Here is a 15,258-nt window from a genome sequence, read left to right as displayed (position 1 = left end):
AGATGATCGCTTAGAACCATTATGACAATGTTGTCACTTGAAAATAGCTACGCCCAAATGCTGCACTCATTTATTATTGCCAGTTCTGTCAGGTTTGGTCGCCAGTCCACATTTTATGTTGCCATAAAACAACTACTTTGGCAGCTGAGGACTTTGGTTTCAGAGTGGAATCGCCACTGACCAGGAAGTTTTCTTTGCATAGTGTGATTTATAGATTATTCAACGCCAGGAGGAGAGTTAACGACCCTCATGTCGCTGCAGTAACCATGGCTGACACAGATGCTGACACAGATTTCTGTGCATAATTGTCATTTTTGTTTGAAAGCAAACTGTAAAAAAAAGTTGTTTTTTTTGGTTTGACGCCCCGAACATTAACAAGAGTGAGTGTTAGTATAGGTTCAAGCCAGTTAGCCAGAGGTTGTTTTTTCATGATCCGACTACAGAAAGGAGACGAACTAAAATAAAAACATGCAAAACATGTGTTAAGACTCTGCTACAGGGGTTAAAAACTACTTGATCTGCTGGTGGGATGCAACATTGAAAAAGGAAAGAAAAAATAAAATGCAACAGCAAATCCAAGCAGAGAGTCTACACTATATTACGGTATTAATACCAATGAATGTGGGAGACATGTAAACTCTAAACATCAAGCTGAAAAGACAAAACACATCCAGCCAAAAAAGAGACTTTTACGAGAAAAGAGCAAAAAGAAAATGCCCATCACTTTCAAAAAAAGGACAAGAAATGTAAGAAAATCAAAGAAGAAAAAAAAATTGGAGGGGAAAGGGTAGGTTTGGTTTCCCTCATCATGCAAATCAGTTTGGCATCAGGGGAAAAAATACCTTCGTCGTCCGTGCGGTCACTATCACCTAAATCATCAGTGTGTTTCTTTGTAAGGGGACCTATAGGACCAAGAAGGAAAACAGGGTGATGAAGAAAACACACACAAGTTTTCAAAAGATGCTCTCAAAAGATAAAGAGAAAGTACGTCAATAGACAGTGTTTCAGTTGCACCCCTTTTTTTGTTGTGTTCTTGAAAAGTCTGGCAAAACATTACCACAGTGTCACATGTTTACAGTATGAAAATTATTGTATATGATTGCATTAAAGAGCGTTAAGGAGCAAGACAAGAGGAGAAAAAAAAACGATGTAAAAAAAATATTAGTTCTCTGTTAAAAAAAAAAAAAAAAAAAAAAAAGTAAAAAGAAGAAGAGTCAACTTCTTAGGCTGAAAAGCACAGAAATGCCCGTGGACACAGTAGCATGAAATACACTTATCAGAGACATTATGTTAACGGTGATCAGTGTGGCAGACGCTGGAAAAGAAGCAGCAGGTTTAAGAGCAGATCAATAGAAGCCCTCCCCAGTGTGTGTGTGTGTATTAACCCTGCAAACATACAGACATACACAAACACACACAAAGACATACATGGAAACATGCACGCTCAGTGTCATGCAAACATTTCACTGCAGTGGTTTTACACAAACAAAAAATCTGCCCATTCACTATTTTCAGATGGAGTTTTTCGGTCCAGGAAGTGCAAAGGAAATGTAAACGCAGTCATAGAAACCCCGAAGTTACAAAAGTGGAAAGGCACGGAGCTTTGAAGGAGCTGGTGTTTTACATTCTAGGTATTTTCAGCCTTAACCTAAGTTAAGGTTACATACTGCTGTGAAGTATTGATTTTCTTATCTGAATCAATATTTTCCAGAGTTTTTATGCTGTGGCTAAAATTATAACTGAACATCGTTGACCGAAAACCATGTTCAAGCCTGTTCACATCACATCACAAGCGATATCTGCTCGCACAAATAAAAAAAAAGGATGAATACCATTGATATCATGGCTGGCAGGGAAAATGAGTTGTGCCTGTAGTGTAGAGTAGGTGTGTTTTATCATACATCAGAATCTGACCATTAATATCTCAAGAGCCAAATGTGTAACATATCGCAGTATTTCGGAGTATCGTGCTGATTAAAATGGGTGCTGGATGGAAGAGGGCAGAGCCCAGGTGTTATAATTATACGCTGAAGAAACGCAAACAATGGTTTTAACGTTTAACAAAGCATAAGGACACACCAGCACATGGTGTCACAAGATTAAAATATAAAGAACAAAATACCCACATAGAGTAAACAGAGAGGTGTACACACACACACACACATGCTACACAGCTGAGCTGAAAACATGCAGGGCTGAGAGAGATAAAGTGTGGGAGCAGGGAGCATGACAGAGTATATACAACACTTGCACTTTGTATTGCTGTCACACACACACACGCACCCCCCCCCCCCCCACACACACACACACACACACACACACACACACACACACACACACACACACACACACACACACACAGCAATCCTTTTAAGCCTCAACAACCTCCTCACATATGAGGCTTCTGCCTCATTAAGACCAGGATTCTGTCTCCATGAGGACTAGCGGTCCTGACATCATGAATTCAGTGAATTGCATTGATTGACCTATAACCTTAGAACATAAATATCACACACACACACACACACACTCACACACACACACACACACACACACACACAGCAATCCTTTTAAGCCTCAACAACCTCCTCACATATGAGGCTTCTGCCTCATTAAGACCAGGATTCTGTCTCCATGAGGACTAGCGGTCCTGACATCATGAATTCAGTGAATTGCATTGATTGACCTATAACCTTAGAACATAAATATCACACACACACACTCACACACACACACACACACACACACACACACACACACACACACACACACACACACACACACACACACACACACACACACACACACACACACACACACACACACACACACACACACACACACACACACACACACACACACACACACACACACACACACACACACACACACACACACACACACACACACACACACACACACACACACACACACACACACACACACACACACACACACACACACACACACACACACACACACACACACACACATTAGTCCTTACATGTTACTTCTAACCCTAAAAAACCAGACCTCACAGCGGAGGTAATAGCTTGTTCGGACCAGGTTTTGGTCTCCATGAGGACTACTTTTATAGCAGTAAAGGTCTCATAGTGGTGCAAACATCAATTCAGAGGAAACATTCTGACCATAGAAGCTGAACAAAAAAAAACGATACGGCCTGACCTATGGGTCACATTATGGCTATCACCATAGCAACAAAACTGCAGCTGACCACTGATTTCATTTCTGTTGAGTTAAAGTCTAGCAGATTGCATAAACTTAAAACTGTGGCATAGCTTTTGAATAAAAACAAATGTCAGTTATTATTTGTTTATTGTAAGTGCTACAAACAAAGTTTGTAAACAACACTGCACAAGAAAAAGTCAAAATTGCACAAGAAAAAAGCAAGACGGCTAGCAAACTACACACAAACGTTCCCTCAGTCGGATCTGATAGTATTGCCTGACAGAGCATGTCTTCAGATCAAGGATGCATCCTGTAGAAGAAATTCAATTGTTTCTGTCCACAACAACCAAACACAGGCAGAAAAATAACTTAACAAAACACGCTGTGGCTGTAAAAGTCTGTTCTTCAGACATTGTTGTTGTTGTTGGCTGCTAATCTCCTTTCAAAACATTTATCTTTGGTGCGCCGTGGGACATCCAGCGCTGTGGTGAAATCACCCTCCTCAGGCAGATTCTGAATTTAGACACTTTGTGCTTAAAGGAAAAAAATAACCTTTTTGGTTGTTTGTTGGTGTGAGTACCACGATACTTCCTTCTGTAGTTCACAGACGACAAATAATTCCTCCATCACTCAGGAAGAATCCTGGTGGTTTATTTTAAGGGCCACCCGTCCCTTTCTCTCCAATGGCTCCCAGCATATCATCCCACCCCGCAGTGCTCTCCCCTGCTCGCTTTTGTGGGTCTGACAAGTAATTTGATAAGCGGGAGCTGACTTGTGCTTTCTTTGTGCTGAATAAGCAACGCGGCGCACAAGAATCGCTTCTTTTCAGAGCGCGAGACGTCAAAGGAACACGGCGCGTCTGCTGTCTGGGGATGTGTTACCTGTTTATAGAGAACAGCGTGTGAGGAGATCACTGTCACAGCGACACACAGCAGAGCTGGGAGATTCATGTTAGCCTCTTAGCATTCGCTGTGTTCAGCTACAATAAGCTGCGTTGCTTAGTCGCGCGTCATCCCGTCACTGCTGAAGTTTACACTCTCACCACTGTTGACAGTTCAGCGACCCACAACTTTCTTCATCTAACCATTCAGAGGTTCAAGTTATTAATTTAAAAGTTTCAGTCCCTGCTTCAGAGAGGTGAAACCCAGTATAATACCAGGCCAAAATCATGCCATATTTGCTTTAAACTTGCTTTAAACAACCTGAATGTTTTCCTAAGACAAAGCTATTGAATAATAGCTGATATTATCACAAAGATAGGTCTTACATAATAAACAAGATATGGCACTTCATGGTTTGTGTCTGATCTGTTCACACCAGCTGGGAAAAGACATTAAAAATGAAATGCGTACAGTGATAACAGCACATTTCTCTGAGTGTGTCATCTGCTACTGCCCGACAATCTGGATTCGGATCAAATGGAGTCACACGGATGAGAGAAACATGCACAAATCAAATAAAATATTATTTAATTACAAAAAAAAAAAACTTTTTCTACAAATATTACTCTCACCACAACAATAATTTGTTCCGCGACAGGATAATTTGTGTGTATAATAATGACGATAATAACGATTTAACTTTATTGCAGACCTGCGTCACTGAGAACATCTTAAATAAAAGCAAATGAATGCATGCTCACGTGATATTAAATTTAACAGACACCCTGCGTCTATATATATGTATTAAAAAAAACACTGTGATTGGCTGTTCTCCGCTGTTACAGTGACATGCTGTTGTTTGACCAAAGGTTAGTGGAGATCAGAACAGAGGACAGCTGCATGACAGCTGACGCACACACACACACGCACGCACACGGACACACGCACGCACACGCACACGCACACGGACACACACACACACACACACACACACACACACACACACACACACACACACACACACACACACACACACACACACACACACACACACACACACACACACACACACACACACACACACACACACACACACACACACACACACACACACACACACACACACACACACACACACACACACACACACACACACACACACACACACACACACACACACACACACCTAACCCAATTATAAATACAGAGAGAGAGAGATGTCAGTCAGAAATCAGGTGTCAATTCTAAACTGCACTGTGACAAGAGACTCTGACTCTGACCTGTTCGACCCTACCTGTCACTTTGAGCAGTGTGTGTGTGTGTGTGTGTGTGTGTGTGTGTGGTCTCAGCTGGTATCATATTTAAAGGCGCCATATGTAAGAATGTGGCCAAAAACGGTTACTACATTAAAATTCAAAATACAGAGGTCTTTTATGTTTCGTTTTCTGACGTAACTGGCAACCCGTGGTTGCTTAGCAGCTGAGACTCTACCGACTGCAATGATTGGTAGACGTGCCAAAACATTATTTCAAAACATATTTTTTACAATATTTTTTTTTTAATGCAAATATTTTGGCTGTACTGTTGTTATTCCTGAGTCTCTGTGACATATTAGGAGGAATTTATGGCCAGTTGCTTTAGATTTATTACATAATGCACCTTTAAGAACCTGAAACTTCTTATCACTATCTTTTTGAATTCATAATCTGCTTTTTCCCCCATTGTAGCAGGAACTCAGAATTTCCGAGTGCTATTCTGTTTGTGCTAACAAACAGAATGGCTATAGGCCAAGATACAGTATATTTGGTTTACTCACATCTTTGTTTTCTTTATAATCTGTACCCAGTTACTGTGAATTTTCACAATATTGCAGCCTCTCATTTATTTATCCGACAGTGTAAATGATGACCTTCATCATTTTGAGGAGAAACTTGCCACAAAGTTATTCGCAGTGCAAAGGCCTGAACGCTATCGACTGCATTCAGTGCTAAATTGTGTGGTATTTGTGGAGCGAACATTTTTGTAGCCTCGATGACCACTCAAAGCTGCTTTACACAATAGTTTTGCCATTCACCCGTTCACTCACACATTCAGAGTGCATCTAAGTGCAGTTCAGTTTTTAATCTCTCATACCCATTCACTCGCTGCCGGCACAGCCGCCATCAGAAGCAACTTGGGATTAAGTGTTTTGCCCAGGGACACATGAGCATGTAGACTAGACTTTGCAGCTTTTCACAGATACAATATTAAAGATAAGACAAACAATCTGCAGCTCAAGCTCAGGCAAACATGATGATGTCACTTTTGCCTTCTTGTTCTCCAGCTAATCTGGCACAATTTAACCTCCTAGATTATACAGCACTAACATAAACTGTTAAACAGTTAAACCCACAACATGCTGCCTTGATAGTCTGCCCACGAATGTCTTTAAAATGTTTTTATACTGCATAGTTTCAGATGTTTTGCAAATAGTAAACAATTCTCCACAGCCAGGGCAGTTTCCCCCAGGCCTTGGAAACTGCAGTAATTAAACCTCTTCTAAAAAATAAAAAAAATCTAATCTGGATGCTTCAGCATTAAGTAACTACAGGCCCATATCCAACCTTCCATTTCTGGGAAAGATCATTGAAAGTGTTGTTTATCAACAAATTCATGCCCTTTTGGTGCAAAACAATCTTTTTAATGAATGCCAGTCTGGATTCTGAGCACACAACAGCACTGAGACTGCACTTATCAACGTCTTAAATGACATACATCTGAACAATGATGCATCCAAAACCACTGTCTGGGTATTATTGGACCTCCAATAACTCAACTCCAACCTCAACTGGTTCAAATGGTGCTTACAAGATAGGGATTATTTTGTCTCAGACTGAGCAAACTAAGATGACATGCGGGGGTTCCGCAAGGGTCCATTCTCAGACCACTTCCATTCAACATCTACATGCTGCCTCTAGCTCAGCTTATAACATATTACACCATCTCTTATCACACCTATGCAGATGACACACAACTTTTTATTTTATTATATTACAGTCCCTTACTTTCACTGAGAAAATTTTTTCATCCAGTGAGTGGATGTGCCAGAACTTTCTCCAGCTCAATTCAGACAGAAGTTATTGTTTTTGGCCCCAAAGATGAAAGGTCAAAGGTCAGTGCTCAGCTTGACTACATGTCACTGAACGCTACAAATCGAGCCGGAAATATTGGTGCAATTATTGACTCAGACCTGAATGAAGCATCCACAGCTAGAACCACTGTGTGTTTCCCAGATGCAGAACCAAACAACGTGAAGCAGCATTCAGTTATTCTCCTCCTCACCTGAGGAACAAACTTCCCGAATAGTCGGCTCATTTAAATCAGACATGAAAACATTATTATTGACTGCAGCTTTCTGTTAAATTCTGACATAATCATCTTAGTTATCAATTCATGCTTTTAATGTCTTGCTTTTATGAGGATTCCTGTAATGTCAATGTTGAGCTTTTATTTTGATCCACGTCATGTTAATGTCTTGCTTTTATTCTGTGGTTTTCTTAATGCATTTGGATGCCCTTGTAAAGCACTTTGAGTTGCCCCGTGTATGAATAGTGTTATACAAATAAACTTGCCTTGCCTTACTCTACCACTGATCCACAGCTGCACATTCAACGGTCTTTATCGGTGTATGAAGATTTCTCTGCACTTCTGTCTCTGTTCTCTGTCCTTGGGGTTTCGGTCACACCGATTTCAGATGTTTTATTCAGGCTCAAAAAGAGGCAACTTCATAAAGGTTATACGAAAATTATTTTTGAAATGAAGTTTTAACTATTCAAAAATGAGGGTTTTTTAACAAATTAACAAATTACCAAGAGGTTATTCATAATTTAAAAAAGAAAATGGAACTGTTTCAAGCGGAGAGAGGCCTTTATATTTGACTAATCTTTTCAAATTCTCAGGCGAAGAGAAGGAAATAAAGATTCAGTAACAGTTAGAGGCTACAGGCTGTTTCTGCTCTTCACTGCAGTAAAGACAGTGATGTATCAAAGTGAATGATATTGCGTGGTAATTGCATTGCATCAAGTGCATCTCTAACATGTCTAACACGACATAAGGTGAAAAAATATACCGCACGACACCAACACAAACTCTGACCTCAGCCATAAACCTGTCTTGGTCTTTAAATTCCACACAGCAACATTGTCAAAACAAAAGCAGGGGAGCAGAGATCCTGTTTTTGAAGACTGATGTGACAGATGTTCAATATTTAAATTGTGAGAACACATAGTGGATGGTCCAATCGAGACGCAGAATCACAAATCAAATCAGATAAAGAACAATAAAAATATCCCGACCTCACTGAAAACAATCTGCAATAAATCAAAGACTTTGCAATTTGCTGATTGCATTCCTAAAAGATGCCATTTTCATTTGGAAATGACGAAATTATTCATTTTTAGACCTGGACACAGATTCAATCTGAGACAAATGTTCCAAGTGTCAATGTAAATGGATTAAAATCACATCAGAACATGAATCCCATTTCAGCGCAGGTGTAAAGTGACTTTCTCGCGTGACAATTTATCCACCGTCATCCCGTCGCGCCTGACTCTCCTCGATACAGAACCTGGCGGCTGATGTTTCCTCGTGACGTGGAGCAGCCACGTTTTGCCAGATCTCTAATTAACTGTGTGAGAATGTTATTAAGGGAAGAGTGATAGCTACAAAAGACCCCACGTTGTATGACACTAAAAGAACCATAACTGAACGTGTAATAATCCTGTCGTCCCTCAGAAATCACTGCGTCTCTTTCGGCTGCTTGTTTTATATCAGTCCATCTCTTCGTCTACACTCTCTCTCTCCCACCATCAGCACTGACTGGAGACTGATGGAGAGGAGTTTCACTCGCTCTGACACACTGCATCAATCCCATGATTCAAAACAGCAGCAGGGAAAGCGAGGATAATACACACACTACACCCTCAGGCTCTCCCCCGCATACACACACACACAAGCACGCTCCTCTAGATCAGGTAATTATTGCAAGGAGGGTCCGTACATCGATCGCACATTCAGCACAAGAGCTATCCATACGTACGCATTGCTCTCTCTATGCATCAGTGAGGTCTGCAGCGGCATAGAAACACAGCAGCTTAATCAATCACCAATGCACATTAAAATAGGGGATCTAACAGAGCGCACGGCTCAATGAGCCAAATAGGTAATCTACTACTGACCTTGGATAAAATCCCTACAGGCTGTAAACTATAAATACAGAATCCAATCCCCTACGGTAAAACTGGGAGTCGAATGCACTTGCAGCAAACTCACAGATGAGAGGAATTAACTCCCCGAGTAGAAGACGGAGTGTGACAAATATAACCAGAATCACAACTTAGTGAGTGAAACCCTCTGCTGACCAGGCCTGAGTTTGCCCACTTCTTGCCAAACTGCATTCAATCTTATTTGCGACTGAGTACCAGTCTGGAAACTCCCACTGGCCAACGGCCGTAGATGAAAATGCCACTGCACGCAATTGGAGAGACCTACAACCAATCAGACCAATGATGCAGATGACGTATGCAGATGACATATGCAGAGTGACGGGAAAAGTCAACAAATATGCCAGTTTTAGCTTAGATTAGCTAGTCCTTGTTGGCCGTGATGTTGGACATAAACAGAAGCTCCTAGATGTCACTTCTCTGTTGCCATCATGTTACGCCTGCCTCTAGCGCCGGCATCAGGGGAAAAATCCTTGTGTGATGGGTTCCCTTTTTTCAAAGATTCTGCAGATTGCCAAAATGGCCTCCTCCCTAGAGTGGAGTGAAATCAAATCACTGGCAGATTCAGACTACCACACTCGTATAACATGCTTTTGTTGTTAAGAAATTCACTGTATGAAGTTAGAATAACGATGCTATGACATCAGAGCTGTTTTTGTTATGGTTTGGTGTTTTGGTCTGTTGCTCCGCCCAACACCATCCACACACCCAATTACACGGCTCATAGCACATCAATAACTGGATTGCCAATTATTTGAACACAGCAAGCTGCAGCTATGGGTCACGTATGCTGGATGTTACCAAAACTAAAAAGCTCCAGTGTCCCTCTAAAAAACATCTCAATCACAGTTGAGAAACAAGAAACTACAGACATCCCTGGTGGATATTTAATGTATTAAATGTCTGTTGCTGGCACATGAAAAATAAACAAATAAGGCTCGTTGTGTATAAAAATAAAAGTGGGACAGTTATGTGTGTGTGAGGCTTTAGCAACTACTGTCTCTGATGTATATATTTTGGGATTGCAGTGCCCATTTTGAAATGTTAACCTTCAATTGGGAATTTTATGTTCAAGAGGCCAAAAAATGTTTTGTGACCTTCAACGTTGGCTTCCCAAAATGCAAACAGTTAATCCTTGAGTCGAAGTGAACAATTGTGCCAAAATTCAAAGAACTCCCTTGTGACATTCTTCAAATATCATATTAGCAAGCAAACATTTCAGTTCTGAGGTCACAGTGACCTTGAGCATTGACCTGGTGTCATCTAATGACCAAGTCCAAGTGAACAGTCTTCCTGTATGTCCTCCCATTTTACCAATATAATCCTCCACAGATTTCTCAGTCACGCTGCTCACCGATGACACACTGACGCTGAGTCAGTTCCAAGCAGCACATGGCTGACGAGGAGAGAACATGAGCAAATGTGTGAAAATGAGCACGGAAACCGAACCTGACGAAAAAAGGAATGTGAGAAAAGAAGCGTGACGTTTCTTCTCAGACTTCACAGTTACAGATTTATCAGCGACCGTTTTTTTTTTCGACTACCTGTAAACTTCCCACACGTGAGAGTGAATGAAATCCTCATTCTGAAATTTGCAGCCACCCCAGCCAATCAGAGACCAGGATGAAGTCGGCAAAAGGCAAAAACCACAAACATGAACACAACACCTGGTCCACAAATACAACAACCAAAAAAGTGTCAGATAGACATGCTAATTCTTTCTGTTGAAGGACTGTCTGTGACCCCCAACTACTAAAAGACCCATGACCTTAAAGCAGAACTATGTAGGATCTTTACTCTAATTGGGACCTGTCTCCACTCCCCCTACTGTCTGTTAGCGGAAGTTCAGGGCCCTCGACCCGGAGTCCTCTGACTCAGGTGGTCTTGCAAAGTCTCAGGTCTCGAGAGAAACACTCAGACACACACATCCATAGGCAGATACTGGGTATAAGATCAAGGTAGCGTTATAGCATTATGAATTCCAATTGAATCATGTTATTATCACTTCAGTACACTGTGAGGGACCATAATGTGTTTCTTTGTCATACACTGCTGCATCTATCTCCATACAGGACACTGAAACGGTTTCAGTTTCTTAACTTTGATCCATTTACTCAAAACAGTATGTCATATTCAACATTCTTTTCGACCCAAAGACAAGGAATATTTTTCTTGAACTATGAAAACTATGAACTATGAAAACATCCCTCCATCCATTATGGATCGCAGGGGGTGCTGTGCCTATCTCAGCTGACATTGGGCGATAGGCAGGGTACACCCTGGACAGTTCGCCAGTCCATCACAGGGCCACATATAGAGACAAGCAACCATTCACTCACACTCTCACACCTACGGTCAAGTGACCAATTCACCTAATCCCCATATTGCATGTTTTTGGACTGTGGGAGGAAGCCGGAAGAAACACGGGGAGAACATGCAAACTCCTGTTCCAAAGTTGTTCCAAACGGGACTCGAACCCAGGAACCCGGGTCTTCTTGCTGCAAAGGCAAGAGTGCTAACCACTACACCAACCATGGGCCCAAATACGAAAACAAATTTGATTAAAAGATATATGATTAATAATTGATCAAATCATTATTTTCTCCAGTTAATGAATTGCAAAGTTGGGGACAGCTTCATATCATTACAGAATTACAATTACAAAATTGATGTTTACAGTCAAACCACAGCAGGGATCAGTTACTGTGGGAGTTTTCTTGCCTCTTCCTTTTTGTAAACTAACTGGTTTTGACCAACACTGTCAGCTAATAGGCCAGAGGAAAGTCCATTTATCATGGAGTCAAGCTGTTTCGAAGCGAGCCTCCTGTCCTCATGCAGCGAGACCCGTCAGCTCGGCTCTGTGTTCGCCCACCGCTCTGTGAAATACGGTGTGACAGCAACTGCAGAGGTTTTAAACCCCCAGTTTGTGACCCTACTTACACGAGAAAGAAATATGGATTTTTGACTGGAGGCTTTGAGGCGAGACTCAGCAGAAAAGATATTAGTGTAACGCTGCATAAGGAACGGCACCGGGCGAAAGAATGAGCTGGATTTATGGGAAATATGAAGCGCGGACATGTATATCACAGCTCTTCTAATTTTTTTCTTAATGTGGGCAAAAGAATAAAAGGAAAGATATATTTTCAGCTGACAGTTTAAAGATTATCACACGGGGAAACAAATCACAGCAGGATCCTGGTTCAGCCATGTTTAAAGTGGCAGAGCAAGCTCTCACAAAACACAGAATTAGCCGGAATTAATATGAACAATATTGTGTATTAAAATTGTGGCTATGAAACAAAAGTTTCCAACAAGGGCAGGATGCAGATAATTTAATTTGAGATCTCTAAAATGAAAACATGCCTCTTATTTCTCCTTTTATTTTCCATTTAACCTTGAAATAATTGGAGGGCACATGGAAAGCTAAAATGTCAGACTAATATTATGAGCTGGTCTGGTACAGTGGCTCCATGGCAACACGCCACACGCAAGGAGAAGGAAAAAGAAACATACACAAAAGAAGTGGACTGTGCTTCACGAGTAGAGCATGTCACGTCTGACCAGAAGTATGGAGGTTTGATCCCCCGGCTCCTTTGATGCCAAAGTGTCCAAAATTGCTGCTAGCGGCTTGTAAAAAGGTCTAAATGATGTGTGATTGAAAAAAAAAAGGCACTGCATATATACAGTATATAATCTGTTTGAATATATGTGTGAGATGGAAAATTGCGCTGCATATAGATGAGCTGTGTGTGTGTGTGTGTGTGTGTGTGTGTGCGGTATGTGTGTGTGTGTGTGTGCGCGCGCGGCGAAACTGAAGTGAAAATTGCTTTTGAGTCGTCATCAAGGCTGGAAATATACAGACCGTTTTGCAGTGAAGAGTCAAAGATATGCAACAAAAATCTTCTATAGTTTTAACTGTATTTGAATTGATTTATTGATTTTCGAGACTTGATTTTTCCCCAATATCTGCACATGAACAGATGATCATGTTATTTTATATTTTCTATAAAAACCGATTAGTGCAAGAGCCATAAAATTACAGTAGAGCAAAGCTTCATGGGATAAAATATCAAAGCATTTTGTGCTGCCATATGTGTCTTATATGTATATTTAATGGAGGTGCAAAGCTCCATTCTTTTCATTGTTGGATTCAAAGATATACATCTAAGAAGGGAAATCAACTCGCTTCAGTAATTCATGAATAAAGTGTGAAGTGGTTTTAAAGACCACGACACAACAAGCCTCTATAATTTTCTCCTTTCTAATGGATTCATATATTTATTTATGGCAACTTAACCCTTTATGGTACGCACCAAGAAAAAAGAAAACAACATGCTCTTATACTATGTGTGTGTGTGTATATATATATACACAGTATATAGTGCAAAACAAGATGTTTATGCTTACGCAAAGTTGTCAAGTCTGTCAGGCGAGACAAAACGAAAGAAGGTTCAAAACATTTCAACAGTTCAATCAATGCTTCCCACATCATATCACACATTCCACTTGCTTAAATTCATTTAAAACATGTCACTCTACAGTCTGAATGTAATATTTCAAGAGAGGAGGTCAATCCCTGACCTCAAAGAACACACAACACAAAGTGGGAATAAACTATTTCTAAAGTGACAAAAGAGTAGAGCAAGCTGCAGTTAAATTGGACTTAAATATGCTGAGGTTTAACAGGTTATGCTGCAATAATCTTAAAATCTTGGTCAATTTAAAGCACCAGCTCCTCTTGCTACATGCATTGCATTTAGTCACTGTTTTTGATGCAGTATAAATGAATGACATGACACATGAAGAAAGTTCACATGATTCCCTTCACTTAGTCCCAAAGCCAATCACTGTTGAGAAACAGCAAAGAAACAGCAAACCTCCCTCTACTCTTTTCCTTCACAGATAATTATATACATAGATTTAGTTCGCTCACACGGATGAACACAAACAATCCTTGGGTCATACTCAAGAGAGTATTTTAAAAAATGCTTTGCACCCAAAGTGTCAAGGAAATTAGTGCTATTTTCTATAACGGCTGCACGGCTGAGTTAGATCCTTCATTCCTTTGAAGGACGGATTTCTCAGCCGTGTTTTGAAGGACCCTTCAAAAAAGTGGGACAATACTTGCACCACTGATGTCGCCTCTTCAAATGCAAACCTCTGAAGGACAAAGAGTAGAGAGACAACATCCTTAATATGTGTGTGTGATGGGATGAAGGGGTCACCAGAGGTTGGACTGTATGGGTTATAGACCCGACGAGCCAAATAAATCAATGGAGTATGTGATGGTGAGGCATTCATTAGCTATACAGCAGAGTGACACACAAGAAAACCAGACCATGAAGGCTGAATGTGTGACTCAAGACTGAGCTTTTGCTTCAGACTATTTCAGAAACTGATGATCTTCTTCTTCTTCTTTTTTACACACAATCATCTACAGGGTTTACAGAGAATGGTCTGAGAAGAGAAAATATCCAGTGAGTTGTCTCGTTCTCTGAGTGAAAATGCCTCGTTCGTGCCAGAGGTCAGCGTAGAATGAACAGACTGGTTTGAGATGGAGGACAGGACAACAACATCTCTGGACACACAGAACGCTGGACCCTGAAGCAGGTGTCATCTGTAAATAATAAAGTGGTCTAAGAGTGTATATGTATATTACCCTAACCCAGGGGTGTCAAACGTACGGCCCGTGGGCCAGAACAGGCCCTCTTGAGGGTCCAATCTGGCACGCAGATGATTAGGATCTTATTATACTGTGAAATACCATATTTTTCAGTTCCAGATATCTGTGACAACATGTTTGTGCCTTTGTAGATCCATTGTGATATGCAAGCTGTAATACAGTGTGGTAAATGGTAAACTTAAGTATAATATTAGGAAAAATTTGGAAAGACTTGTTGTTTATAGGTTATTATGTGGTTATCTTT

At 40.8% G+C, this 15,258-nt stretch overlaps 1 protein-coding gene across 2 annotated transcripts in view; it reads right to left on the bottom strand.

Annotated features, from left to right (window-relative positions):
• The window catches only part of nlgn1 (neuroligin 1), a gene marked incomplete at both ends in the record, with an annotated part of 275,858 nt that overhangs the window by 187,635 nt on the left and 72,965 nt on the right, over positions 1 to 15,258 (bottom strand). The window contains one exon of one of the 2 annotated variants that reach the window (XM_083887943.1): positions 843 to 902. The exons of the other annotated variant lie outside the window; for it this stretch is intronic. Coding sequence (XP_083744069.1) covers positions 843 to 902 — 60 coding nt within the window. The remainder of the gene's footprint in view (positions 1 to 842; positions 903 to 15,258) is intronic. 2 annotated transcript variants of the gene reach the window in all.

This window comes from Microchirus variegatus, assembly GCF_963457635.1.
Source record: "Microchirus variegatus genome assembly, chromosome: 4".
NCBI classification, from domain to species: domain Eukaryota; kingdom Metazoa; phylum Chordata; class Actinopteri; order Pleuronectiformes; family Soleidae; genus Microchirus; species Microchirus variegatus.
Note: the sequence above shows the minus strand (reverse complement) of the source record. Positions and strands in the feature narration are given on the sequence as shown.